General features: G+C 39.5%; 1 protein-coding gene across 1 annotated transcript; it reads left to right on the top strand.

The window, feature by feature from the left end:
• Positions 1-1,375: 1,375 nt before the first annotated feature.
• Positions 1,376-24,659, top strand: SYT10 (synaptotagmin X; the record flags this gene model as incomplete). The annotated part of the gene is made up of 6 exons (XM_010297150.1): positions 1,376-1,733; positions 7,722-8,286; positions 21,212-21,332; positions 21,694-21,865; positions 23,343-23,472; positions 24,588-24,659. Coding segments are annotated over 6 exons (1,418 nt in total), but the record flags the coding sequence as incomplete, so codon positions are not given.
• Between the last annotated feature and the right edge of the window lie 1,862 nt (positions 24,660-26,521).

Raw genomic sequence — 26,521 nt, forward strand, 5'->3', positions numbered from 1 at the left:
TTCTCACGCATTTTCATGTTGAATGGGCCTTAATCTCAGTGTTTGTTACTGAGAGATGTCTATGGATATTATATATTAATAAAGAAAACGTTCCCAAATTTTCTACTGGAATCTTCATCTCTCAAAGGGACCTGTGAGCTACTTATGGTTCTGTGGAGCTAATACATACCTAGAGGACTATTGTTCTTCCTGTGGTCCTCTAGAAAAAATATGCTCAAACTCTTGTTGCACTTTTCCACTGGTTCAATGTAGCCTGGAGCTATGGATACAAAATATTAGCTGTTAAACTGTCAAAACTTGTAACAAGCAGCAGCAGCCATTGCTTGAGGGACATTTAAGCAGGGTTTATTGAATAGTTTCAAAGCATACAAAAGACTCTTTTCAAAAGGAAAGGGATTTTTTAGTTATATTTTATAATATTAGATGATACTGGAAAAATAGAACTGAAACATGTCACAAAGAATAAAACTCCTAATTAGGGCTCAACTGGCATTTCTGGTGATCCACCATCTCCTAAAATACAAGTCTGTTCACAGAATTTCCTTGGTATGAAATCTGTTCTCCTATCTTTGGCCACGCTATTGGATATGTTAACTAATTGTGGCAGAAAAAGTCAAATACAGGGCAGCAGGGGTAGCTAAATGTACGGTATGGTCTCTGCACATCTCAGGGCATTGTATAGAGTACTCTGAAGCCAGCTGCATTTTCAGAGCAGAATTTTAGATACCAGTGCCAGACTTAGAATTTTAGATAGGATATATATGTGCTGTCTTGGTCTAACACAGTCTTGGTCCAGAGCTCAAGATTTAACTGTAGAAATTTCTTATTTGTGACAGGCTATATATCCTGTCCCTATTTATGCCACTTAAATGTTAAGTTTTAACATGTTTCTGAAGCAATTAGCACAGAGTCAAAAGTTTTGGCAAGTCCTGAAGAAATTTCTGTATCAGCCTGATGGTTTAGAACTGGTCTGTCTTCATGTGCACTTATAGAAAATGTTGACTGTGGTTTAATTTTTTCAGCATGTGTTCCTGAGCAAACACCCTTTGGCAGCAATGGCTAGGTGTATTTGGGACCATTTGGGTAGCCCTTACTTCCTGAGAAGTCTGACTGAGTGCGTGGCTAGTGGCACAAATACTGGCCCCTGGCCTGAACAACGATTAGTGGAGTATTTGTGAAATAGATATTAGACTATAATAACATTTTAAAGGTACAGGCTTAGATGTCAAAAAAAGAAAAAAAAATTAAATAGGATTTTAAAGCTCTATGCAAGAGAATGATCAAAATGCTTCTATCTCCTTACCATGTCATTTTTAATTTTTTTTTCTTTCCATGTTTGTCTGTCATGATGATCTTTGTTTCTAATTCCTTGCAGACGTCTCAGTCAGTCTGTTAGCAGTAGTCGTCAGCTTCTGCGGGCTCGCCTTGCTGGTAGTCTCACTTTTTGTCTTTTGGAAGTTGTGTTGGCCCTGCTGGAGAAGCAAACCTCTCACTTCCAATGCCAGTAATGTCCCTCAGAGCAACTCCAGTGCTCCTACAGAGGTTTTTGAGACCAGTGAGAAAAAGGAAGTTAAAGAAAATGGGAAACCTACAACAAAGGTACTTGAAGCTGCGTTGAAAATTAGCCACACTTCACCTGATATACCAGCAGAGGTCCAGAACGCACTGAAAGAGCATCTGATCAGACATGCACGCATGCAGAGGCAGATCACTGAGCCCACATCGTCATCAAGGTAAGCCAGGGGCACTCGTGTTTGTGGCATGTTTCCTGGGAACAGGTAGAGCCAGAACGCTCTGCTGAAAATTTCCAGGATCCTGGATTATTCCCTGGCTTCTTAGCAGTTATGGGTGAAACAGCAGTCACGTGAAGGCGAAGCCTCAGTGTCCTTTAAGCAGAATATTCTGAGACATACAGTGTACCTTCAGTAACGTCATTATTTTAACATATGAAAATCAAATCTGTGTCTTCTACTACTTTGTAAATACGTTACTACTTTAAGCATTTCCATTTTAGGTTTTGTGTATAGGAAAAACTATTTCAGTGTTATTTTTTAAAGTGCTGCAAGTCTGGCTTTTCACAGAGATATTTTTATAGATACAGCAGTTGCTTTTGCAGAAGAAAGTTTCCCTCTCCACTAAATAAATGACAGATTTGTTGTTGATGGCTCATATCTTTAAGACATGGTTTGCCACTTAAAAAGGAAATAAAATCACACTCTAAGAATGTAGATCCTCATGGACTGATCTTAAAGCAGTACAGATTTTATGTAGATCATTGAATAAATGGCAAGCATGTAGTATTGCTGGAGTGACCTCTTTTGTATTGAAGTGGAGGGTGCAAACTTTTATTTTGTCTCAGGTACTGCTTTATATTGAAAAATAGTGAAGATGTGTGCAGTGACCTATAGTTTCAAAGAAGGTTTTCTTCAAATACTGTCAGCAAATTTAATGAATAGAAAACAGTGAACTGCAAAGGTCACTTCTATATCAGGAAAAAAAAAAAGGTGGGGTAATGTTTTACAAACAAAGAATAGGAAAATTAAGACTAAAAGAGGCACCTGAAGTGTTGCATAATGCCATAAGTAATAATACAAATACTGCATAGGAAGTAGCTTTCCCTCAATAAATAATTTGCTAAATTAACACATGCTACCAAAGCAAACAGAAGAAGAAAAGCTCACATTCACGATAATCGTTGGAGGCACAAGATTGGAGAAGACACATGCTTTACATTTAGGGGGAACATACTTTGCTGGCCTTTGTGACTCCCTAAGACAGCGTTTTGCCAGCTCGGTGCGCTCATCGCGGTGGTGAGTGCTGAAGTGTTTTTTCCCAACTCTTCCAACAGCGTGGAGCAGCCAACAGGCAACCACAGGAGGCTCCCAAAAATGAGAGCGCTCCAGCCAGGGAAGGTCTAACTGACTTTAGCAGCTGAACCATCTCCTGAATTATGAGACCGTACCGCTGGCTTTAAGCCATGTTGCCCTGGCTGTGCCTGGCTCCAGCTCCTGTATCCGTCTGCTAAGAGAGGGAGCACAGTATCCAAGCCACTAAGGAACATCTCCAAAATACTGGGAAGACAACTTTGAAATTGTAACTGTTATACTAAACACAGAGGGACCAAAATGGATACAGCTTAGCATGACAAGGATATTACACAACTCTCCATTACCTGATAGGATATTAACTGGAAGAGTTTTATCCGTCGTATACCAAATACAGGTATATCTGTAGATAGTCAGACTGTCTGACTTCCTGAACAGACAGAGCTAGCTGGCTGGCAAATGGACTTGAATAGTCCCTGTGGTGCTACAGAGGAAGAAAGAAGTCCCAGGGACATGATCCAGAGCTGCTCCAGGCTGTGTCAGTATTCCCACAGACCCCTAGAGTGATTTGAACCGGAATCTAAATGCATATAAAACATCTGTGAAGCCAAGGACAGTTTTACAAAATTAAAACCTGCCATCAATCCTATTTTTTCTGCACATGTTGGTAACTTTGTAAAGGAGCTTTTTCTTTCTATCCTTTCTAGGTTACCAAGGTTAAATCTGTCCTGAGAGGGACAGTTCCTTTACTTTGAGCAACCCTGGTTGTCCCCCCTTAGCCAATTCAGAGCAGAGTTGTTTGGAGACACCACCCCCCTTTACAGTTTGCTGAAAAACTCTGCAGCCTTGCTACAAAGCATATTTAGAATATGTGCCTTAAAAATTACCCTAAATAGTCCTTTCTGTGTTTGTAAATACATTTTTTCTATACCCCTGCCTGCCTTAAGTGAGTCTTAACCTTCCTACAGCCATATTAATTATTACTGCCAAGAATATCATACATGAGATGAAGGCTGGACATTTAGATCAGCTTTCTGGATTATTCCTTCTCCTTTGTGTCACAGAATATTGGATCACAAAATGACTAAATACTCTCTGGTGTCCTTTACTGGGGACCTCAAAAAAAAAGGGGACCCATTAGCAGACACAGAGGTAGCATAGCTTTCTCTTGTACCATCTTCGACACAGCACTGCTTCATTGTACTCCGGAGTCCCAAGTGACCCAAATGCACCATCTCCTAACTGTATTCACTTGACAAAGGATCTAAGAGAAATGTTTGCTGCCTGGATTGTCTGCTCTACACTGATGTCACCTGAGCTGGGGCAAAGAAAAGGGCTGTAATCAGTTCTGTGATAGGTTCTTGCGGCCATCAACGAGACAGAATCATATTAAGTCATTGCAATTGAAGCATAAGAATTTCAAGAAGCCATTCAGTGCAATAGTAAAACATGCCTAATCACTTTTTATAGACTGTACATTTAACATGGAGACATGTTAGTGTAAGGAAGTGATGAATTTCTGCTTAATTAGAACTATATCATTTTCATAGTTCCTAATAATATGAAAAGACCTGCTTGTTAAAGAAAAAAAAAAGCTCTTTAGTCCTTGATCCCAATTAACCAGTAAACTACAAGAGAAGTCCTGCATCAATGGTGTTCATTTACAAACACTTCTGCTCCGTGTTATTGAGAACCACTCTTCCCAATACTTTGTGAAAGTATTCTGTAATATAGTTTATTGCTTCTATGATATTCCTCCCTTCAAATGTTCACCTGTATTTTCAAAGGATGTGGTTTTTGCTCTTTAGCATTAGGTGGGAGAGGAACTTCTCATTCAGCTCTGCAAAGAGTAAGTCAGTTCCCAAGAGGCACAAAGGCAAAAGTGAGATGCTTGGGAATGTTAAGGTTAAAGAAAAACAAGCAGATCTGTTGACTTGATAGTGATAGCAAGAAGGAGACAGCAACCTCTGTCCTGTCTAAATACCACAAGTGCTGGTGTCCATTCCTGGATTTGGTCCAAAAGATTGGTCTAATGTCATCTAAGAAAGCTAGACCAGAGCCACCCCTCACAAATCTCAAGTCATATCATAAATCAGGATCCTGTCCTTCTCTTTTGTCTTACATATGCAGTCTTACTGAGTTAGAAATCAGTGTCATACTATCATTATTCCTATGCAAGCACAATATTATATTCGAGATTTACCTACAGATTTACTGTCACTCAAAAAGTGTTTGTTCTAAGTTATGGAAGGCATGCCTTTGGATAGGAGTGCTACGCGTAAGAGCCAGTAGGGGTTGAAGTACCTGGATCTCATTTGCACACGTTTTGCAAAGTAGCTTTGCAGCATTTTCACAGTGTGTTTGACGGACATCCTTGTGCTTCATTATCACAGTCATTACTTCCTTTGTTATTGCAGAAGAAAGGAAGAGAAATATGTTGCCATGACAACAGTGAAGCATCTTAATTATTAACAGACCAATTAGCCATCTTGGTGAAATGCTGTGACTCAGAACAGACACAAGGCACTATGTAATTAGGACTTTGGCTTACTAGAGCACAAGCACCGCTGGTTCCCACAGGGAACAGCCATACAGCTGCACTGTTTTACTTGTGACATCTCACAACAATGACTACATTCACTAGAGGCTCTTAACATGCATAAGGTTTGAAAATTTGAAAGAAGGTTGGTACCTTAGAAATCAGAGAGTTGAGGTTTTATATGTGACTTTTACAAGTATTAACTCAGATCTTCATAAATGCAAGAGAAGTCGAGGAAAAGAGAATTTGTGTATCCGTTCTCACTCAAATTGGAAATGCCGTAGTCAGCTTCACTGTTTCGCCTGCACAGGCAGTTTTCTTTACTGCTTGTCTATGGCAGGGTTTGACCATGGTTATCTGGGCATCTCAGTACGACAGCTGCAGGTGTGAGGAGCACTCAGGAAGACCTACCTGCACAGGTTTCATTTGCACAGACAGAAGTAGCAGTAACACAGGTCTTCCTGGACTTTATTATTAGTCAAAGATACTAGAGCGCTAGTGCCTAAATTGCTGTATTCCCCAAACATTTATTGCCACCACATTTTGGGCAGAGCTCAGTTCCTTCCCTGTGTTTAGCACACCTACGAGGCTGGAATTCTGGGAGGACAATGGCACAAGGACAACCCTGAAACTCCCTGAGGACAATATTGTACTTTTCTGACTAGTTAGGGCCTTTTGACTCCTCACTCCATTCCAGTGTAGACATCGTAAACGATGAATTCAGCAAGTTTTAACATTTAAGAGAAAAGAAAATCTTTCAACTTGTCTGTCTGTAAAAAAGAAAGGTAGAAGGTGTTATGAGAGGGGTGTATTGTTCATCTAAATTTGAGATTAAAACACCTGGATTTTTTGGAGCTACTTCAAATCTAGGCTAGGAAGTTCTCCCTCTCCTATTCTGGTGTTATGATAGGACTGCTCCCTGCACCTACCAGTACTGAAACAGCCAAAATGGGAAGCGTTCTTGTCTATTATTTAATGGCTGCAGATTACCTTCTTGTATCTCTGCTCAGCTGAGCTGCGGTAGTTTTGTGCTTCATGCCTTCTGCAACCACTTCACTTACCGCAAAAATACAAATAATATCTATGAAATGAGTCCTGGTTGCTTTCAAATGGACCATTTGCATTTCTGGTTTAAAGAAAGAAACACACAGCTGTGACACCTCTTGTTTTCAGAACACAACACCACAGGGAAACCAAGCAATAAGGCAAGGCTGCATTTGGCATTAATAAGCAATTGATTGCAAAAAGTAGAGGAAATTCTGACAATTAAATTGTTTTTTAATGGCGACTAAATATGCTCACAGGAGGAGGTAGTGAGCTTTTCCAGTACAGATTGTTGGGGTAGCGAAGGACCAAGGAAATGTGCAAATGTCCAAAAAATAAACTGGACAGTGTGGTCGTAATGACATCTGCTGATGATTAATTCTATGAAGCTTTTTGACCAGTGTTTTTATACCACTGTAAGGCTGTTTGGCATACCAGGGGTCTGATTTCAGTCTTCGTGGGAAAGGCACAAATTTCTATTGATGTTCATGAGTCAAGATAAACCCATAAGTACATATGCTTATGCAACACTGTATTCAGAATTACAAGGTTTTAAACGTACTGTTTCTTGCTAGGGGTACAGGAATCGGCTTTCTAATACACTACACAGCAGAGTGTGAGAACAGAAGCAAAAAAACCTAACACAGAAAAATGTTGCCCAAAACTTTGAAACATTGCAGCCAGAACGTAATGTTCCCGCTATGACTGGAGAAGGCAGCCCGTACCTCAGTGTAGCAAATACCAACCAGGTGTATACAAAATGTTGTAAGACGGCAAAGCACTGCGCTGAAAGCCTCCAGACATAGGTCTGCGTGGCCTTTTCAGGTGCCTTTCACAGTGATCGGTGTCAAGCTTGGTAAACATTTAATTGGAAAACCACCACAAAATGCTTCCAAAAACCAGGAAGTACTGATGACAATTCTGCAAGTGATTTTTTTTTTTTTTTCTGCCTGACTATACTTTACTCCGGCTCTAGCACAGTGGAATCAAGCAATGTTGGAACTGTCAACTTGTTCTGTGAAAGAACCTGAATTCAGTTTCAGCTGCATAGCTTGAAAAGAAGGTTATAAATATAGGTATTGCCAGGACACTGGGTGTCTCTTGGGCCAAAATGTTCATTCTGAATGATCATTTCCTCTCAAGGATGTTTTAACACTCGCAAAACATCTGGGGGGCAGATTATTTAAAAATTATTTTCAAGAGAGGAACCCTTACTAATTTGGTCATCTTGTATTTTCTACTTGGTAATAGCCAGCTCTTTTCCCAGAGATAACCATGGCTCGTTTTGTGTGTGTGTGTGTGTATGTGTGCAGGCACAATTCTTTCAGGAGGCACTTGCCAAGGCAGATGCAAGTGTCCAGTGTTGATTTTAACATGGGGACAGATCCGATTTTGCAAAGGGGAGAGACGACAACCAGCATTGGGAGAATAAAACCAGAACTCTACAAACAGAAGTCTGTGGATTCTGATGGGCAACAAGAAGATGTGAAAACATGTGGAAAACTTAACTTCACTCTCCGGTATGATTATGAGAATGAACTTCTGGCTGTCACAATTGTCAAAGCCTTAGATCTGCCTGCTAAAGACTTCACAGGAACATCCGACCCCTACGTTAAGATTTATCTGCTTCCAGATAGGAAAAAGAAGTTTCAGACACGAGTTCACAGAAAGACATTAAATCCTGTCTTTGATGAAACCTTTCAGTTTCCTGTAGCCTATGATCAACTCAGCAACAGGAAATTGCATTTCAGTGTTTATGATTTTGACAGATTTTCTAGACATGACATGATTGGGGAAGTTATTCTTGATAACCTTTTTGAAGTCTCAGATCTCTCCAGGGAAGCCAATGTATGGAAAGACATCCACTGTGCCACCACAGTAAGTAATGTGTTCCAAAAGCATTAATGTGATATTTTAATTTCTCGTTTGTAGTTTGTGGCAGAGCATCCTGTTTATCAGCAGAGTCTGGAAGAAAAAAAAGAAAAACGAGTTGTCAATATTTTCCTTTGCGTATAGAGGACAAGATGCTTAAGAGACTATAAAATTTAATTACTATAAAATCTTCTGGGGACATATCGTCACCCCTATGCCTCACTGTGCAAATATAAATTAGGTTTATTAATTAAATAGTACATCACAAAAGTCACTGCTTAACAAGAACTAACATTTTCCTGTTAGCAAAATACCCTATCCTTCAAAATGACCGTCTATTAAGGAACAGGGCCCATCCTGCTCTAGTTAGCAGATTTCCATAGGTTGAGATTCTTGTTAAGGAAGAGAGGCTAAAAATTCTTGAAGTCTAAAATGTTCTTTGCTTGCTGCCCTGTGCTTAGGGTCCCCTGTAGATGTATCTGTGTTGCTGCTGTTACTAGCAAACTCAAGAGGCACAAGCAAGTTGAGTTGGGAAATAGAAATTATTTGTTTATTGTTGCAAGCAAGAAAAGGAGGCCCATGCATGGATGACAGGATGCATGACAGGCTACCAGCAGGAAAACCACCTGTCTCCAAACATTGTCTTTATCAACCTTCAAGCCCGAACTCATCTTCCCTGGCTGGAATTTGAGGGGGGAAAAAAAAAGTAAGTGGTGGGGTATGTTGTTTTGGGAGTTGTTTTGTTTTGTTTTAACTAGTATACTATTTATATAGAAGTTTTCCCATCCCTGGTTCTGTGGAGATACCCAAAACTGTCTGAGTCATCCCTGGATCTGAGCATGGGCTGAACTTCCACAGTGGGGATGAACAGAGGACAGAGCAGTACTAGACACTGCTTTAGTGACAAAAGCTTCATACCATCCCTTCAGTAGAGCCGGAGACTTCCCATGCCTCTTTTCCCAAATGTTTTCATGCTGTTCATGTCCACTAGACAGGGAAGTCTAGGTCTGCATGACTAGGAGGACAAAGAGGACTGGTATTCCCTCACCGGTTTGAGCATAAGAAATGTGTTTCCTAAGGTAGGAGAAATATTAGGGAGTGGAGCTTAGTGGAGACAGTTTTTGAATGTGAACTCACAAAAAAAAGCTATTTATTTTAACTGCTGGGTCTACCAAACTGCTCTGAACAGCCTCCGGCAGACCTCCAGAAAGCCACGTCTATGTATGCTTAGTTTGATCAAGCTCAGATTTCAGATAAATTTAAGAACTGTGTTCTCAAGCTTAAAATTGAATCTGTGTTTAAGGTCTTGGAATAACAGCCCAGTAACATTTTTTTTTTTTATATCTTAGCTTCAATATTATCTTTAATACTTTAGTAATGATTTAAATGCTCACTGGTCCTTTGCAACAGGCGTGTGTGTGAGATTTTCAGCTGATAACTAGAATGGTTTCAGCAAATTAGAATCCCTGGACTGTTCATCATTGGTTTTGAGCAGATTGAAATGCCATACCAAATTATGCAGTTGGGAGAGATACTAATACACATCTGGATGAAAATGTTTGCTAATCTTGGCACTGAATTCTAATTCAAGTTTCTTCCTCACTAAGGGTTAATACATGCAGCTACAGTGCTTAATTCACTCTGCTGGTGTTTTACTATGCATGAAGTTTAAGAGAAAGCACGAAGTTTTTGGATTTCGGTCTTTCAGCCAGTGTAGCTTGCAGTATTCCATGTGTGTGAATAAGTTATCGCCACTTAAACCATTAACAATAAACATACAAAATTGAGATGTCTTCTAGTATTGGGTGACTGCATCAGCTTTCACAAGCCTTGCACTATTCTCAGAAAATTATGTAAGAAACTGATTGAATTGATTTTTCCTGGCAACATGAAACCCTCCTTTAAGATGTCCTGTTACTATATGTGCAATGTGCTGCCTTGTGTATACTTCAGCCGTTTCATGTAGATTAAAATTGGTTAGTAATAAAGATTTCTAGTTCTGCCATTTCAGAAACTGTAAGATGAGGGAGCCAATCCTGCACAGGAGTAAACTGTGCATAAGTTGTTAATCAATGGAGAACTACAGTCTTAAGCACCAGTTCTATACCAAAGTCACCAGGCTAGCAATTAAATAACCAACTAATGCTTGCCAGAGTCAATTGGACTTGGATTAAGACTTGAAAAAACAGATCCAGCTGGTTCTACAATTAGTGAAAAATAACTGTACTCCAGGCAAGCAGGCTTTGGTGTTCATAAAGAATCTTTAAAAAACAGCTGGCTGTCTCAGTGGGAAGGTCCTTACCTAGACAGCAGAGCATAGGAACTAAGATGCCATTCAGCAAATATATTTCTCTCATGCTTTTTCCCCTTTCACCTCTGCTCTGTTTTGTTGTATGTTCCATGAAGTTTTTCAGCCTTTTGTTCAGACGTGCTTCGTACACCCAGTGGTTTGCTCTTGCTGTTGCTAAATGATAAAAGGTAGAGGAGGGTAGAAGTGATAGATGAAAGGATTGGTCCAAAACTTAAAAAATACAGCAGAAGTAGCCTTCCCCCTGGCTTGGGTCTTTTACGTCTCTTCCATAGTCAAGAATTTTCTATTCAGAAGGTAGGATGAGAGTAAAAATCATTCCTATTACCTGCTTGGAAAGAACCTGCTTTTATTACACAAGGCTCGGCAGTCTCGGAGTTGAACACCTACTAGACAGATTTACCAAGGAAATGAACTGCAACATTTTATCAGTGAAGAAAGTTACCACAGGAGATTGGGAGATTCTTTTCTATTCAAAGACTCTCTGCCAGTAGTTAACATAATTTTTAAAAGATTTTCTTGCAGATCCATAAAGAGTTTTTATTTGGTACAGGAAATACACAGTCGGGAAAATCAGACTGGATGGTTGCGCTGAATCCTTTTGACCATGAAACCAATGACTCTGTGGGAATCCACAGTTTTAATTTTTTTTTTTTTGCTCATAATAGTAGTTTGAAACTATTTTATACAAGTGCAGGATTGGCCTCCCCACTTGCCCATTTTTATTCTTATGGTTTTCAACTGTTGATATTTATTCATCTTTTATAGTTTGTATTTTGTTCCTTTAATTTTTCATACATATCATTGTTTGTCTGTTATATGTTATGTTGAAAACCTGCAGCTATTGCATAATATGTAGCGTGTACCTGTTGTAAGCACTAAAGCATTTTCATTTCTTAATGTTAAATTATCAAGGTAAACTTGGTGTAAAACCAGTTGTGGAAAAGAAGTATCCTAGATATCTGATGATATTAATATCCCCAAATTTTGCTTATACATGGGTGATTGAGTTTTCAATAAATAATCCATCATTTACTTCTGTTCGTTTGATTAATTAAAAAAAAAGAAAAGCTCAAGAGGCAGCTTTGGACCCCCTGTGAAGATCGTTCAGTATATTGGAATACTGTAATTTTTAATACACTTTAGGACATTAATTCATAACATCAGAGGCAAACATATAATATCAAATGGATTATTTAGTTAACATATCTAACTTCTGGTTTTGTGAAGTGCTTGTGAGTTTCACATACATTTCTGAGGTTTTGTTATTATCAAAATACACCACATACATACTTTAAAAAAAAAAGAGAAAACTCATGCACTTAATTGCTAACAAGCACTTAAGTGCAAATATTCAGTGTTGTAAAATCGTTTAGGCAAAAAGACCACCTCTTGTGATCTAACATTTTCTGGATGTAAAGGTTTAATAACTCCCTATTATACTTTTTTAAAATTATTGATTGCTTTGGAAATCTCTGTCTCTAACGTCATTGTCCAAAAAAATTGGCAAGTGACTGTCAGAAACATTTTCTTTCCAAAGGTATTCTGTGAACTCTGTTAGTGTAACCAATTATAGGAAACTATGCAATTGGAAAAAAAAATAAATAGGGCTCAGAATTTAGATGAAAGCCATTTCCAGCACAGTGGTAGTCTCCTGGGGATGTTAGTCATGGAGCTGTCATATATTTGTAGCCTCTTGCATTATCTCATGTAGATAGATGGAACTCGATTATTAGTTTTCCAACACTAGGCATTTCAGTGCTGCAGTTTTCTCATTTGTGAAGCGGGATATAAAAGAAGGTTTTGTAAGGACACAGACTTCACGTGATGCACATGATGTGTGATTGCTGTTTCTAAAGCCCTTGCAATACAATTGAATAGCATTGCTGGAAAAGGCAGAAGTGCTTAGATACCTTTCTTTAATAAACGCGACAGTAACATTTGCCTTGGTAGATCAATCTCAAACACTTGTCAGAGTTGGATGTCACCCAGGTAATCCTGCTAGCTGTTGGCCTCTGTTACGGAACGAGAATCTTCTGACTTCCCGATCAAGCAAGAATGAAGCCCACCCCTGCAGTTCACCCAGAGCAATTGCAGGCACTGTCTTTGCTTAGTTTTCTCCGTAGTTCATTGTTTTCTAAGTGGACAAAAAATGGCATATTAGACCTTTACTCTGGGTAAGGCAATAGTGGTATAGAGCTGACAAATATTTGTCTTATGGTAGTCAAACTTTAAGGCCATACTGTAAGGATTGTCTTATTTCTTAGTGTTCAAAGAGCAGCACTATCAGGAAATGTTTTATCACCCACAGTGTAGGGGACTACATGAGGATTAGCCTTCCTCATCAGAATGGACTTAGACTACTATTGTTTCTGGAAAAAGTTTTGATATAATGCTAAACATTTGTGAAAGAACAAAGGCTTGTCAGCACGTAAACATTTATCATCTGTACAATGGGAACAGCCCCTTTAAAGCCAAGAACAGCCGGCATTTGTCATTTCTAATCGGGACTGGTGATATGAAGGATTCACATGATCCCTGTTGCTGAGTAGATGAAAGAATACTTTGGGTCAGTCTTTACAGGAAACGTGTTGAGGTTTTTTGTTGAGGTTTGGGACTGCTTCAGGTCTGGGCGATGACTAGAAAAGACAGTGGAGGAAGGGTGGGTTTCTGTCCAGTTACTGAAAGCAGGGAAGGTTTCTATTATTATTGAATGTTTCTTTCATTTGAAATGACAAATTATTTAATAGTGTGCATTGCTAGAGGCAAAATGCTACTTTCAGTCTACCTTAAAAGTTAGAAATATTAGATGAACGAAGAATATGGTTTCCTCAAAGGAATTAATACCTCTGTGTCCAGGTGGTACTGCGGTAGATACGCTAAGGTGCACGGCTCGACTCACCTGCTGTGAGTGAGCCCTAAGTGCTCCCTGAGTTTCTCACTACGAAGGGTCCCTTTGCAGTCAACGCATTGCTGCTTCGGAGGGAAGAGCATCTTTGTGTTGGAAGCCGCGTACATTTTGTTTCATTCATGTGCCAGCAGATGCCATGGTTAGTTTGCAGAAGCATCTCTGCTCTCAGCTGTTCTGAAGCAGGAACGGGCTTCGTCGCTGCCTGGCAAGATGGAAGTACCCCTGGCGCACCAGGCAGACGGTTATGTACAGAGGGAGTGTCCAAAGAAGCACCCGGGAGGCTTCCTGGGTGCTATCGAGAGCATTCGGCCTGCTGGACCCAGCGTGCTGTCTCAGGGAGTCCTCTCTTCGCAACCAGGACTGCAAGCCGCAGCCGCGCTTGCCCCGAGCAACCGGGTTGTCGGGCTAAAGCAAGCACGAGGCCTCCGCGAGCAGAGGACGCAGTCTTTGTAGAGCAACAGGCCCCGCTCCTTCCGTACTGTCTGCCACAGAGGCAAGAACAGACACAACCTTCATCGATTCATTTCCCAAGACAACAGCTCAATCAGTAAGTGGCGTTGGGAGGAAGAAAAAGAGATGGATTTGATATGCAAAGAGTAACAGGAGAGGAAAATAAATATTAGCTGTGGGGACAGGGTTTCCAAAGTAAAATCCCCTTGAGAGGTTTTTGCCCCTCTAGGTCGCCAGTTCAGGCTTCATGTAACTTTTGACAATTTCTGTGGCGGCATAAATGCCATCAAATTCTAAATGCATAGATGAGAAAACAGACAGACTCATAGATTTCTGCACTGCTCTTTCCCGTCATTCTTTTAACTTTTAATCTATACCTCAAAACCATAAATGGCTTCATACGTTCTTAACTGAAGGGGACAGGTTTCTTCCTTCCTTTCTTTCCATCCAACCTCCAACTTTTATCATTATGTTTTATTTTACCCCTGATTCTTGAAGCTTGAGGTCAGTAGTTTTTATTGGAAAGCAGGAGTACGTATATATAAAAAATATGTTTCTAAATAGAATAAGAAAAAGATTCCTTTGGGGGAATTATCTTACTGTGTATTCAAGTAATCCAAAGGTCTAATTCCACCAGTGTTTTTTTTTAATTTGCATACTACACAGAAAAGGAATTTTCAGTGTGACTAAAGGAAGCAGCTAAAAGTCTAGGAATGTAAATGCCTGAATAACCTCTTCAATATCTAGAAAATTATTATTACTTAGTACAGGTGCTTATTCAAAACACAGCAGGAAAGGGAAGAGAAAAAAAATTTGCAAATCACTCGTTTGGGAATCAAGCACGAAATAAATTCATGCCACCCTTTGTATTTACACAATGCTATTCTCACACACAATCTTTAAAGCACCATTTAATATACAATTAATAGGAAATTAGTTATGGATATTAAATCCGAGATTAAGAATTAAAATTATTCATTGCTGTGGACTATGATAATCTGAATGATAATAAAAGTAACAGCAAAGACCTTTTTCAGGGAATTCCATTTCTAATGTAGTATTAATTGCACAAATACTTGTTATTTTATCCATGGAAATTAATGACATTCCAGTAATAATAAAAGTATATAATTTTTTTCATACTAGTAACATTTACATAGTTTATTATAAGAATACGTAGTAAGTTGTTCTTTTAAGACTTCATTTGAATTGCAAAGCTTCAAAAACCAAGGGAAAAGAAGAAGAAATAACCATCAGTAAAAAAATGGCCTAGAGTTCATCTGTGATCAAAAAAACGGTGCAAGAATGACACCTTATTTCACATATCAGCTCCCTATGAGCTTTTCACTCCTGCTGGCATATGAAAACAGTGAAGATCTTGGAATACTTGGGAGATTACTCAAGTTCTTACACTGTCATTAAATAATTTTTCCCATTCAGTTTAAGATTATGTGTGGTAATACAGGATAATAAACTACCCTGAACCTGGAAAGATTTCTGCCTAACTTCCTCACTGAATTTGCAGAAGTTCCTAGAAAAAAGTTGTCTCTTCAATTGAATTTAATGAACAAGTGGGAAAATTAAAAGGAGTAAGAAATGGCAAAGCTTTCTCCAGCCACAGTGACTTGATCAGACTAATCGATGCTCCCCTACAAGGGCTTCAAACTTCTCCTCACATCCCTCCACTGTTTATCCATATCGTGAGTAGGGAGCCCAGTCTCTGTGGAAATGCTGCTGCTGCTTCTACAGGCGTAAGTGTGAAAAAGAGCACTGGTGTCCAGTGGGTCAGAACACGACAATGACAGAATAAGGACCATTTTTTCATCTGACTTAGCCAACCCCTGGACTGATTTCCCGAGAGCCCATAAAGCAGGGAATGTGGACAGAGCCTTGGTAACCTAACGGAAAAAAAATGATTAGCACACCCATTCAGGTGTGGTTGCTTATGTGGGATGAGAATTACGCTATTTGAAAAACCTGTATTCTGTAGTGTAGCTAAAAAACCCCCAGGTTCATCTGAATAGCTGACATACATATGCATTTGAGGTTGGTGTTTTCTTTGTTTTACTTCGTTCTAGCATTGCCGTACCAGAAAATGGATTGGATAGTGAGGTAAACTGGGAGCCGTAAAAATAACTGAAGCTGGTATAGCACTTACCACCGTTCCGGTTCCTTAGTTCTGTATGATGTCTTGTGTACACAGAAGGGAAATAAATGAAGAAGAGATATCAAGTACCAACAAATGCTCCTTTTTGCATTAGTGCAGCTGTGCTCGATGCTGTTTTTTCTGTACCCGTTATTGGAAGTCAGTGGGGGGGAATCATTACAAGCATCTGTAAAGCTAGCTGTTAATTGAAATCTAAGTTTAATTTAATAAGAAAAAAAGAAAAACTCAAAATAGGCCTAGGAAGGAGATAAAATTTCACAGGTGTTACCTAAGTAATGTGCAATTCCAGCTGAATATGAAGTATTCATGTAAGACTGATACATGTAAGACATTCTGCATCATAGTTAAAAATTTGCAAGAATAACCACTGGGTCCAGGCTTGTGTCTTCTGAGTTGTGTTTTGTTGAAGTGGACTATAACACAGACATGCTTGTTGAGGACAGTCTGTGCCTTGGCTTCCTCAGATATGCTTGTACTGAAGAGTTCCTGTCAGATGAGTTGTGTGAACTTAATTATCTAGTGTATTGTAAAGTGAGACAAATACGAATTTCTAGAGCACTGGGAGACTGAACTAATTTAAATCCTATTTTTAAATCTCAATTAAAATCAATAATACTTAAGGATCCAAGGCATTTTAAAATATTACTCATGATAATCAATGTGGTAGACAAAGACTGCCATGAGAAGTGTAAGTGCTGAGCCTTACTTTGTTCATTATCTAGGTCTGAACCTGTGTTTTCAGCTCCAAATTCATGAATCTGTAGTGCTCCGGTTAACAAAAAAGGGGAGGTGGGAGGAATGGCGATATTCCAGACATTTTAACTAGTCTCTGATTCTATCATAAATATATATGCATAATTTTTATCTTAATATTTCAAAAGAACATTTAAAAGTTCGCAAGTCTTGAGCTTCATCCTGTGTGATTGAATTCCAAAGGATATCTGTTTTAATGATGCATTTTAATATCTTAATCCCCAGTTGCCCTATGACTTCTAGAGCTCCTAACAAAATATACTCAGTTCATTGAAGAAAGACCACCAATCTTGACAGATTCTTAGAGTAGAGACTGAGTAAAAGTACTAGGACTTTCTGTTCCTTACTAACCAAAATGACACTGTTTACCAAACATCAGATGCCACAAATTAATTTAAAAAGATAAAATCATCACAGCTGTTTCAAAAGATTCTGAAATTACTTGTATCTGAACTTGATCTGAGGACCATGGCAACTCCTAGTCTGTGGTGGCAATCTAGGACAGCTAGTCCTCTCCACTAGGAGGAGAGTTAAATAGTGTCTATGGACTACTTAGGGTAATGTGGCGCTTCAGGACATGGTTTAGGGGGCATGGTGGTGTTGGGTTAACGGTTGGACTTGGTGATCTTGAAGGTCTTTTCCAACCTTAATGATTCTGTTATTCTATGTGAACTACTAATTTTATTTCTATCCCTTTGATCTTAAAATGCATTTGATTTTCCAAGGTCTTTTTCAATATAACTTCAGTACACAGTGTTCAGAAAAGAAAGAAAAAGGACCAAGTGTAAGCCTCAAACTGTTGCTGTTTTGTTAAGCACTGATGCTTTTCTCTGCTTTTCAGAAAAGTAGGGTAACCACCATAGGGAGTTTTGCAAGTATTTTGAGTCATGTTTCTTTTAAAGTATTTAAGTCATGGTAAATAGTCCTGTCTGTATTCATGGAATCATAGACTCATAGAGTCTTTGGGTTGGAAGGGACCTTTAAAGGTCATCTAGTCCAACCCCCGTGCAGTGAGCAGGGACATCTTCAACTAGATCAGGTTACTCAGAGCCCTGTCCAACCTGACCTATGTTTCCAGGGATGGGGCATCTACCACCTCTCTGGGCAACCTCTTACAGTGAAAAATCGCCCTCAATGTGAAAAAATTCTTCCTTAGATCTCGTCAAAAACTACCCTGTTTTAGTTTAAAACCGTTAACCCTTGTCCTATTGCTACAGGCCCTATCTTTCTTATAAGCCCCTTTTAAGTACTGGCAGGCTGCAATAAGGTCTCCCCGGAGCCTTCTCTGGGCTGAACACCCCCAACTCTTTCAGCCTGTCCTCACAGGAGAGGTGTTCCATCCCTCTGATCATTTTGGTGGCCCTCCTCTGGCCCCGCTCCAACCGGGTCATGTCTTTCCTGTGCTGAGGGCTCCAGACCTGGACACAGGACTCCAGGTGGGGTCTCACCAGAGTGGAGTAGGGGGGCAGAATCGCTTCCCTCACTACCTGCTGGCCACCCTGCTTTGGATGAAGCCCAGGATACAGCTGGCCACCTGTGCTGCGAGCGCACATTGCCGGCTCATGTCCAACTTTTTGTCCACCAGTATCCCCAAGTACTTCTTGGCAGGGCTGCTCTCAATCCCTTCATCCCCCAGCCTGTACTGATACTGTGGGTTGCCCCAACCCACGTGCAGGACCCTGCACTTGGCCTTGTTGAGGTTCACATGGGCCCATTCCTCGAGCTTGTCCGAGTGCCTCTGGATGGCATCCTGTCCCTCATGCATGTTAACCGCACCACTCAGCTTGGTGTCATCTGCAAACTTGCTGAGGGTGTGCTTGATCTTACTGTCTGTGTCATTGATGAAGATATTAAAGAGTACTGGTCCCCGTACGGACCCCTGAGGGACACCACGTGTGACTGATCTTCATCTGGACATTGAGCCATTGAGCGTTACTCTCTGGATGCAATCATCCAACCAATTCCTCACCACGCGACGGTACACCCATCAAATCCATATCTCTCCAATTTAGAGAGGAGGATGTCATGGGGGACCGTGTCAAGAGCCTTACAGAAGTCCAGATAGACGACATCCATAGCTCTTCCCTTATCCACTGATGTGGTCGGTATCATTTGAGCTTACACAAATCTTTGCGTGTCTATCCAATTTCTCTTCAGAAAGAAATAATACTCAAGTTCATACTTGCATTTTAGAAAAAAATATTTTTTATCTATTAAAAAAAACTACACGACTCATCTCTCTGAAGAAGGAAGAATTATTCCCTTTCATTAGATGTACACTGTGTTTTTTGATCCAACTCATCTTCACCACCTCTTTCAACACAGACCTTAAAATTTGAAGTACTGGATGTGGGGGAACTGTATTTCCTTTTCAAACAAACGAGTAAGATCTCTGTCACATATGGATAAGAGGAACAATGTTCGGAGTTTAAATTCAGGAAGTAATACTAAGAACAGAAGCTGTGCTCTAAAACAGATTTTGGAAATATGACAAAAACTGTAAAATATAACAGAGAGCATTTGCTGCTTTAAGACATGAGTGAAAAGAATTACACTTCAGTTGTTCAAGTTTTATTTATATTTTCTGAAATAGAAGAGTGAGTTTGTTAATGTAAAGTACTCTGTGGCACAAAATTCTGTGCTCTGTGTTGCAAAATAAGGGGTTGGGCTAAGGAGATGTCAAATAGCTGTATTTATCCTATGTGGACTGAATGAGCTAAATCATTTTCATATCCTGAGAAATGTGAAATCCAGAAATCCTGACATGCATGAAATTTGACCACAGTTCATGTTCACATGCTTATCAATCTCTTAATTCTCAGAACAGAATCCCAGCAAAATGACTCAACATGTGAATTGACCAACCTACACAAACGTCAATATTTTATTAGCAGTGCAACAGAGAATTTAAAGCTGTTCTAAAATTCCATTCTTAAATCTAGAGTCTGCAATGCAAGGGTGGGGAACAAACCCTTCAGCATGTGATTAAGTCCACCTTTACTCTTTCAGATAAAGATCTGAAGTACCTATTTCAATTTAGACAGAGCATTAACCCAAAGGAAGTCAATAAAACCATTCATATTTTCACAGCTGAAAAATGTGAACAAGAAACCCCAGTCTGTCTCATAACTATAAGCAATGTATTTTTCATCTACACAGCAATCATTATTTTAGTATGTTTATATCATTTAAAAATGTATCATGCTTGCCTTCTGATGCTAGAACAGTGTACCATAAATCCAGCAGTTCTCAAACAAATTTGTACTCTTGGGGCAGCTGGAGGTTTGGCAGATAAAATATTGAAACTGAAATATTAAAGATTAGCTTTTAGATCCTCTGAGATCACATGAGCATGCCTGAGAATGGCTGCCTTACAGAAGTGACTTGCTTGCATACTACTTACAAGCTCATATTTAAAAATCCCAAGTTGTTCTTTGGGCTTTCTGGGGGGCATTTTTAAAATCTTAGAAAAAAAGGAATTCAGAATTTAGAACATAACTAACATGTCAACAACTAAATTTTGTAGTATTAGGATAATTATATAACTATGAGGAAAGAAAAAATAATAATTGATGGAACCTCTCTTCCTTAGATTACATTTCTCAAGTGTTGTAGCATCTGAACTGTATAGCAACATCATATCGCACAAATTCACAGCACATTGTCTCAACACAGAAACTATCTCTTTGCGAGAATTATTAACATGGACCTTATCCATCTTTCCAAGTATATTACCCCTCAAAAAGTTGGCCCTGAGGAAAGTCATAGGTGCTACTCCTTTACTTTTCTCTGAAACAGAACAACCTCTCAAAGAACAGTAAGAGCAATAAAGACAGCTAGCAACCCTTACAACCACATTCATCTTTTCAAAGCACTTAGTATAAACGTTTCATACACGTACATGTGTGCAGAAGTAAACCTCCTACGTAAATTCTGATGGATAAAAGGCATGTAAATGTGTGTGATCTAAATATTCCACCATATTTCTTTCTACTGGGGAGGATGGAGTCTGGGTCTTTTCAACAGCAGAACTTGACCTTCTGCATTCAGCAACTTTTCATTTGTGTAAATTCAACACAAACATACCAGGAATCCAGAAAGTTTTGGCTCTGCTTTTGTTTTAATTTCTTAGTTTAGTAATTCTAGAGCCTGTCACTAAAATATTATCCTGTTGGTATTTTATAGAAATAATTTCTGAAAATTATTTGTGACCTCTTCAAAAGCATCAGAGACTGCAAAAGAAGCCTCTCCATGTTAGAAAAAAAATTCTAAATTTTTGCATGATCTGAACTGAATTGTTGGCAATATGGCCAGATTTCTAATCATTTCTTTTCTTTTTCAGGAAAGCATAGATTTGGGTGAGATCATGTTTTCCCTCTGTTATTTGCCTACTGCTGGGAGAATGACATTAACAGTCATCAAATGTAGAAATCTCAAAGCAATGGATATAACTGGTGCATCAGGTGAATCTATTTCTTTTTTGAATAACAAGGCAGAGTCTATTCACAAAGGGGACAAATAGGAGCTCCTTGTTTTTTGTATGTTTATCATGGTTGTGAAATGGAAGTAGCAGGAGAATGGGTATAGGCCATGTCCAGATCTACTGGCTATCTTTGGTGTGGCAGTCGGTAATGTCTGTTCAGAATGCCTATACCTTCCCTTTACATTGACAGTGCATTGGAAGCAGTGTTTGCCAGGGCCACTAAAATCTTTGTAATTTTTTGTCTTATCAATATGACATTCTTACCAAAAAATATTGCTCTTACGCTGCACATTTGAATGACATTGAGTCCAAATGCCCACAACTGATTATCTGTTACTCAGATCCATATGTCAAAGTGTCACTGATGTGTGAGGGTCGAAGACTGAAAAAGCGGAAAACGACCACGAAGAAGAACACACTCAACCCCGTTTATAATGAGGCCATCATCTTTGATATCCCTCCAGAGAATGTGGACCAGGTCAGCCTCTCCATTGCAGTGATGGATTACGATCGGTAAGCAAAGTTTGCTTTCTGAATATTAATCTTCAGTGAGAGGGTACCTGATCATTGCAAGCAACTGCTTTCTACCTCCCTGAACTTTCAAGTCGGTTCAGTGTCACAAAAACTAAAGCCTTTGGGTCTTTTCCTGAAGATATTTATAGCTTCCACGGCTTCTAGAGCTCAGGCCATTTTATCTGCATCATAAATAACTATGATGAGGAAGAAACATGACTCAGTCTTCTTATGGGCCAGTAGCATTGGCATACATTTCTGTCCCCATCTGGGAGCTTAACTATGTAAAAGTTTTATAAATCAGGTATGTCTCAGTTTAAAATAAAGACCCTCACACCTCTAATTAAATGCCACGTATTTGAAATCAAAGAAAATGTGTATAACTCAAAAAGTATTACATGCTAATTACCTCATTGAATTAACTCATAATTAATCTGTCAGTTGATTCAATAAAGAAGCTTTGTAACCTTTGGGTTCAGTGCTCACTGATAACCCATCTGAGTCTCAATTATCTGTGTCCTCACTCAGAACTGACAGGAAGAAACTCCTACTTCGAGTAGCTCAAGGACTGCCGGTTAAACTAGACAGTGGCTGACAGAATCATGCCTGAGCCAAGTCTGCTTCATTCAAGTGCTATTAGTAATGAGCTCTTGAGTACTCAGGGAAAATAAACAGTGAAGGTCCAGTTTAGTAACATGAACCTTCGGATTCTTTTTCCTTGCCATCAGATTTCTGATTGTCCTCCAACTTCTGTCAGGAAGACGTTCTCAGTCAGATGTGAAAGGAAGGGGCACTGCTGTTAGGGGGAGAAGAGCACACCAACTTGCACACTTTCAGTCCTCTTCAGCTGCTCCTTTCAAAGCGTTTGCTAACAGGAAGTTTGGAAACATTATTCTAAGATACATATAGGCAAGTTACAGAAAATTACTTTCTGGAGTCCCTCAAAAACGCTATGGCACTTCCAGGAGTATGAAGTACTAAAGTATACCCTATTACAGCTATACCCCTCTCTTTCACGTTTTTCGCTGAAGTTCCAATGACCACAAGAGTTAGAGCTGGGAAATATAGTGTGAAATAACATCTGAAGCATTTGCAGGAAATGTACTCCCCGCCATCTTCCTTCACCTTCCTCTCCCACAAAATTTAAGCATGTTTTCCTTCTAGATCATTTGGTGTATTATGGGCCTTTTCTGTCCTTGTGCCATTTGGGTTGTAACATTTTAATGGCAAGGGTTATGCCTGCATTGCTATTTTTATAGCTGCTAGAAGCACTCTGGTAGTGGATGGAGGTATTTGATGCTACCATTACAGAACTCAATATTACTATACTACCACTAAAACTAATATCTGTAATAAATAACGTGAAAACTTTGGACATACGTTCTATGCTTTACTAAACTGGTACACTGAATTATACATCAGATGTTATTAAAACTATTTTTATTAAAAAAAAATTCTGCCTCTCTACAATTCTCAGAGTAGGGCACAATGAGGTCATTGGGGTATGTCGGACAGGAATTGATGCTGAAGGGCTTGGAAGAGATCATTGGAATGAAATGTTGGCTTACCCACGTAAACCAATAACTCACTGGCATCCACTAGTAGAGGTAAGAAGTAGAAAAATTCTCTCCTCGTATTGAATGTTTTTGTCTGTCACGCTTATGTGCTTCTGAGAATCATGAAAATCAGTGCAGCATCTGTGGAGCAGCTATAAGGTCCTTAGCACAACCTAAATCTAGTTGTATGGGTTTATTGGTTACTTAAATGCTCCTCTTCAAAAGTTTCCATGATGCACTGACAACATTGTACCATTAAACAATTAAGATATTTGAAATTTCCAGAGATTATGATAAGGAGCTGACATTCACTTAGAAAAGATCATTTGCAGGTATTTCAAAAACAGTCATTTCCTAAAATGTCAGTTCCTAAAACAGTCAAAAATCTTTAGCATGAACAGTTCAGTTGCTAAAACATTAATCTGAAACTGCCCCGCTAATTAGGCTAAGTTGAGGCAGCAAACCACCAGCTTCCTCTAGAGTTACTCAAACAGGCACTTGTTGGAAGGTTATTCAAATGCATGGGTGATTATATCTACAAGTCCATGGGCTTAGACTTCCTCTTCAACCTGCTGTGGCCACACCTTACAGGTTTTCTGTATACAAAATACTCACAGCTTTGGGTTCAGAAAGATTCATATTGAAGCCTCAAGAAGCAGCAGGCCCTGCTTTGGGAGACAGAGGACACACTGCTTAAGTGTGTGTCCCCAAACCCAGTTCTCTGTAGAACAATGAGTTGCTGTCTGAGGCATCAGGGGCCATTTGTTTTCCCCACTGTGTAGCACATGGCTGCACAGCATCTTCAATGACAGGTAGAAAAAGCCCATAGGCAAGGCTTCAGTAAAACACCTAAAGTGTGAGGGCAGGGAAACTGAGTCAGTGCAGCAGAGAAGCCTCTTTCCAGAGGTTCATGGCTTTCTTTTTGAACTGTGTACCACCCCTGATGATTGGTGAAACAAACCCATCCCTGTGGAACAAGTCAGAGGCAGTTTTAGGAGCTCACTTAAGGCATTTTCTTTCCATTATTAGTTCTGCTGGAGACTTTGATCCAGAAAGTGTCTAGATGTGATTCAGGTTCTTCTTTGAGGGAGTCTCTCATCCTCTGAAATGATTGTGGTGCATGGCCAGTTATGATGACGTTTGTAAAACTAACACTTTTCTTGCAGTTACCTGGCCGAGCAACCAGTTTTGATAGCCAGGGATCTTGTTCATCACCAAAACCACCACTTACGCCCTAGGGAACAAGAGTGGATTCATCGTGTTCAGCATCCAAAGCTCCCTTATAGTTCACATCTACATAAACAGAAGGTTTGGTTTCTGCAGATGAACTGTATCCATATTTTTTTATTAAAATACATTTTTCCTATTCTAACTCTTATATTACAGTTTATAATAATTTCTTATTGTATGAATGAAGTTGACTTGAGCCAAATATAACCCTTCCTCATACAAATTCATTCACCTGTTTTCTCGCTGGCATATATCTAGTGTCATATCCAAGTAGTGTTTTGATATGACTTATATCTTTGCATAGACAAAGAAATCAGAAAAAAAAAAAATCCCTGAAGCAACTCAAAACCATTGCAGGTTGTAACGCCTAGTTCTTTTGAGGGAGAGCAAATCGTCATATATAGGTCTTGTAGTAAATTTCTTCTAAATTGCACTAAAACTTGTTTGACTTCTCAAGATAACACTTCAAACTGAATGTTGCATGAAAAAACAACTATTGTCATGTTCCGAGTGTTTGGAAAGTCAGTTCATTCCTTGGGCAGGGAGGAAGGGCTGATCAAAAGCCCAGTGAAGCCAATGAGAAGGACCCTACTGGCGTCACTGGGTTTTAGTTCAGCCTTTATGGACCAGGATTCACAACTGGATCTATGCAGTCATAATCTTCCAGCAATCAAGATGCCCGCTGCACCTACGTGAACTCACCACCCTGTCCAGGAAAACAACCAGGCACGCACACCCAGGCAGGTGGCTGTACTCAGCGGCTGCCTTGCTGCAGCTACCCACCGGCTGATGAAGAGCTAACTTGGACGTCTCTGCACGGCACTGAACAGCACACGTACAGGCGTCATTGCGGAAAGCAAGTGTGTCTGAAATTAGTTGTGTGGAAATAGACGTAGCTCCACAGGGATGTAGGTGTCTCCTGATGAGGTGCATCCAGGCCCTTCGAAACAGCCCATTCGGTGCTGGCATCATGCAGTCCTTACTTGGCCTCTATGCAGGTCAAACCATAGGTGAGAGGATGCTCTGAAGTAAAGGAATTTTTTTAATGCATTTTAGCTGTTCAAAAAATTGACCAAAAACTGCAGTTACACAGAACATTTTTCTGATTTTTGATTTCGTGTGACAGTATTAGATTTCTTTGGAGTTATTTTGACTGAGTGAATAGCTCACGTGCAGTAGTTTCTGGTCCCTGGCTGGATGCCTCTAGAATTATATGCCAAACATGGATTTGAGATATGTTTTTTGTCAATATATGGAGATAGAAACTGAAATGTAATGATTTTATAAACTAGTAAACTCATTTATTTTTCATGTATTTATTAGAATACACAGTGACAGCAAATGCAAAAATGTAGTGGCTGAAGTGAGCTGTTTTAAAAACTGGAACAGAACTACATTTTATTTTGTGGATTTAGCTCTTTTTAGCACCTCAGTCAGATTACTAATCAATTAGTTTACCTCAATCAGACAGTTAGGTTCTTTTTTTTTGTTTTCTTTCTGTGAAGAGCATGGCAAAGACTGCATGGTTGGGCCTGAGATTTTGAAAACTGAACTGCAACTAGAAAAAAATTGGGCTGGTGGCTCTTTTTTTATCTTTGTAATGCATAAAGAAAGCTGAGAAGATTTTCCAAAACAGCGTTTTTACAGAAGAAGAGTAGCATACATGAGAAAAATGCCAATGGAAGATTGTTTTATGATAATGGAAGAATTTGTGAGAATTAATCTAGTTATGAAGGGAAAAGGCAATGTAGACAGACTTCTGAAGAACCGTTTTGGCTTGGTTAGTTTGGCCCGGTTGATACAGAATATGTTTATGAAGATCCAGTCCCTCCATTCCACTAAACTAATCTCTAAGTCAGTCAAATATGCT

This window comes from Phaethon lepturus, unplaced genomic scaffold (assembly GCF_000687285.1).
Source record: "Phaethon lepturus isolate BGI_N335 unplaced genomic scaffold, ASM68728v1 scaffold7281, whole genome shotgun sequence".
Lineage (NCBI taxonomy): Eukaryota > Metazoa > Chordata > Aves > Phaethontiformes > Phaethontidae > Phaethon > Phaethon lepturus.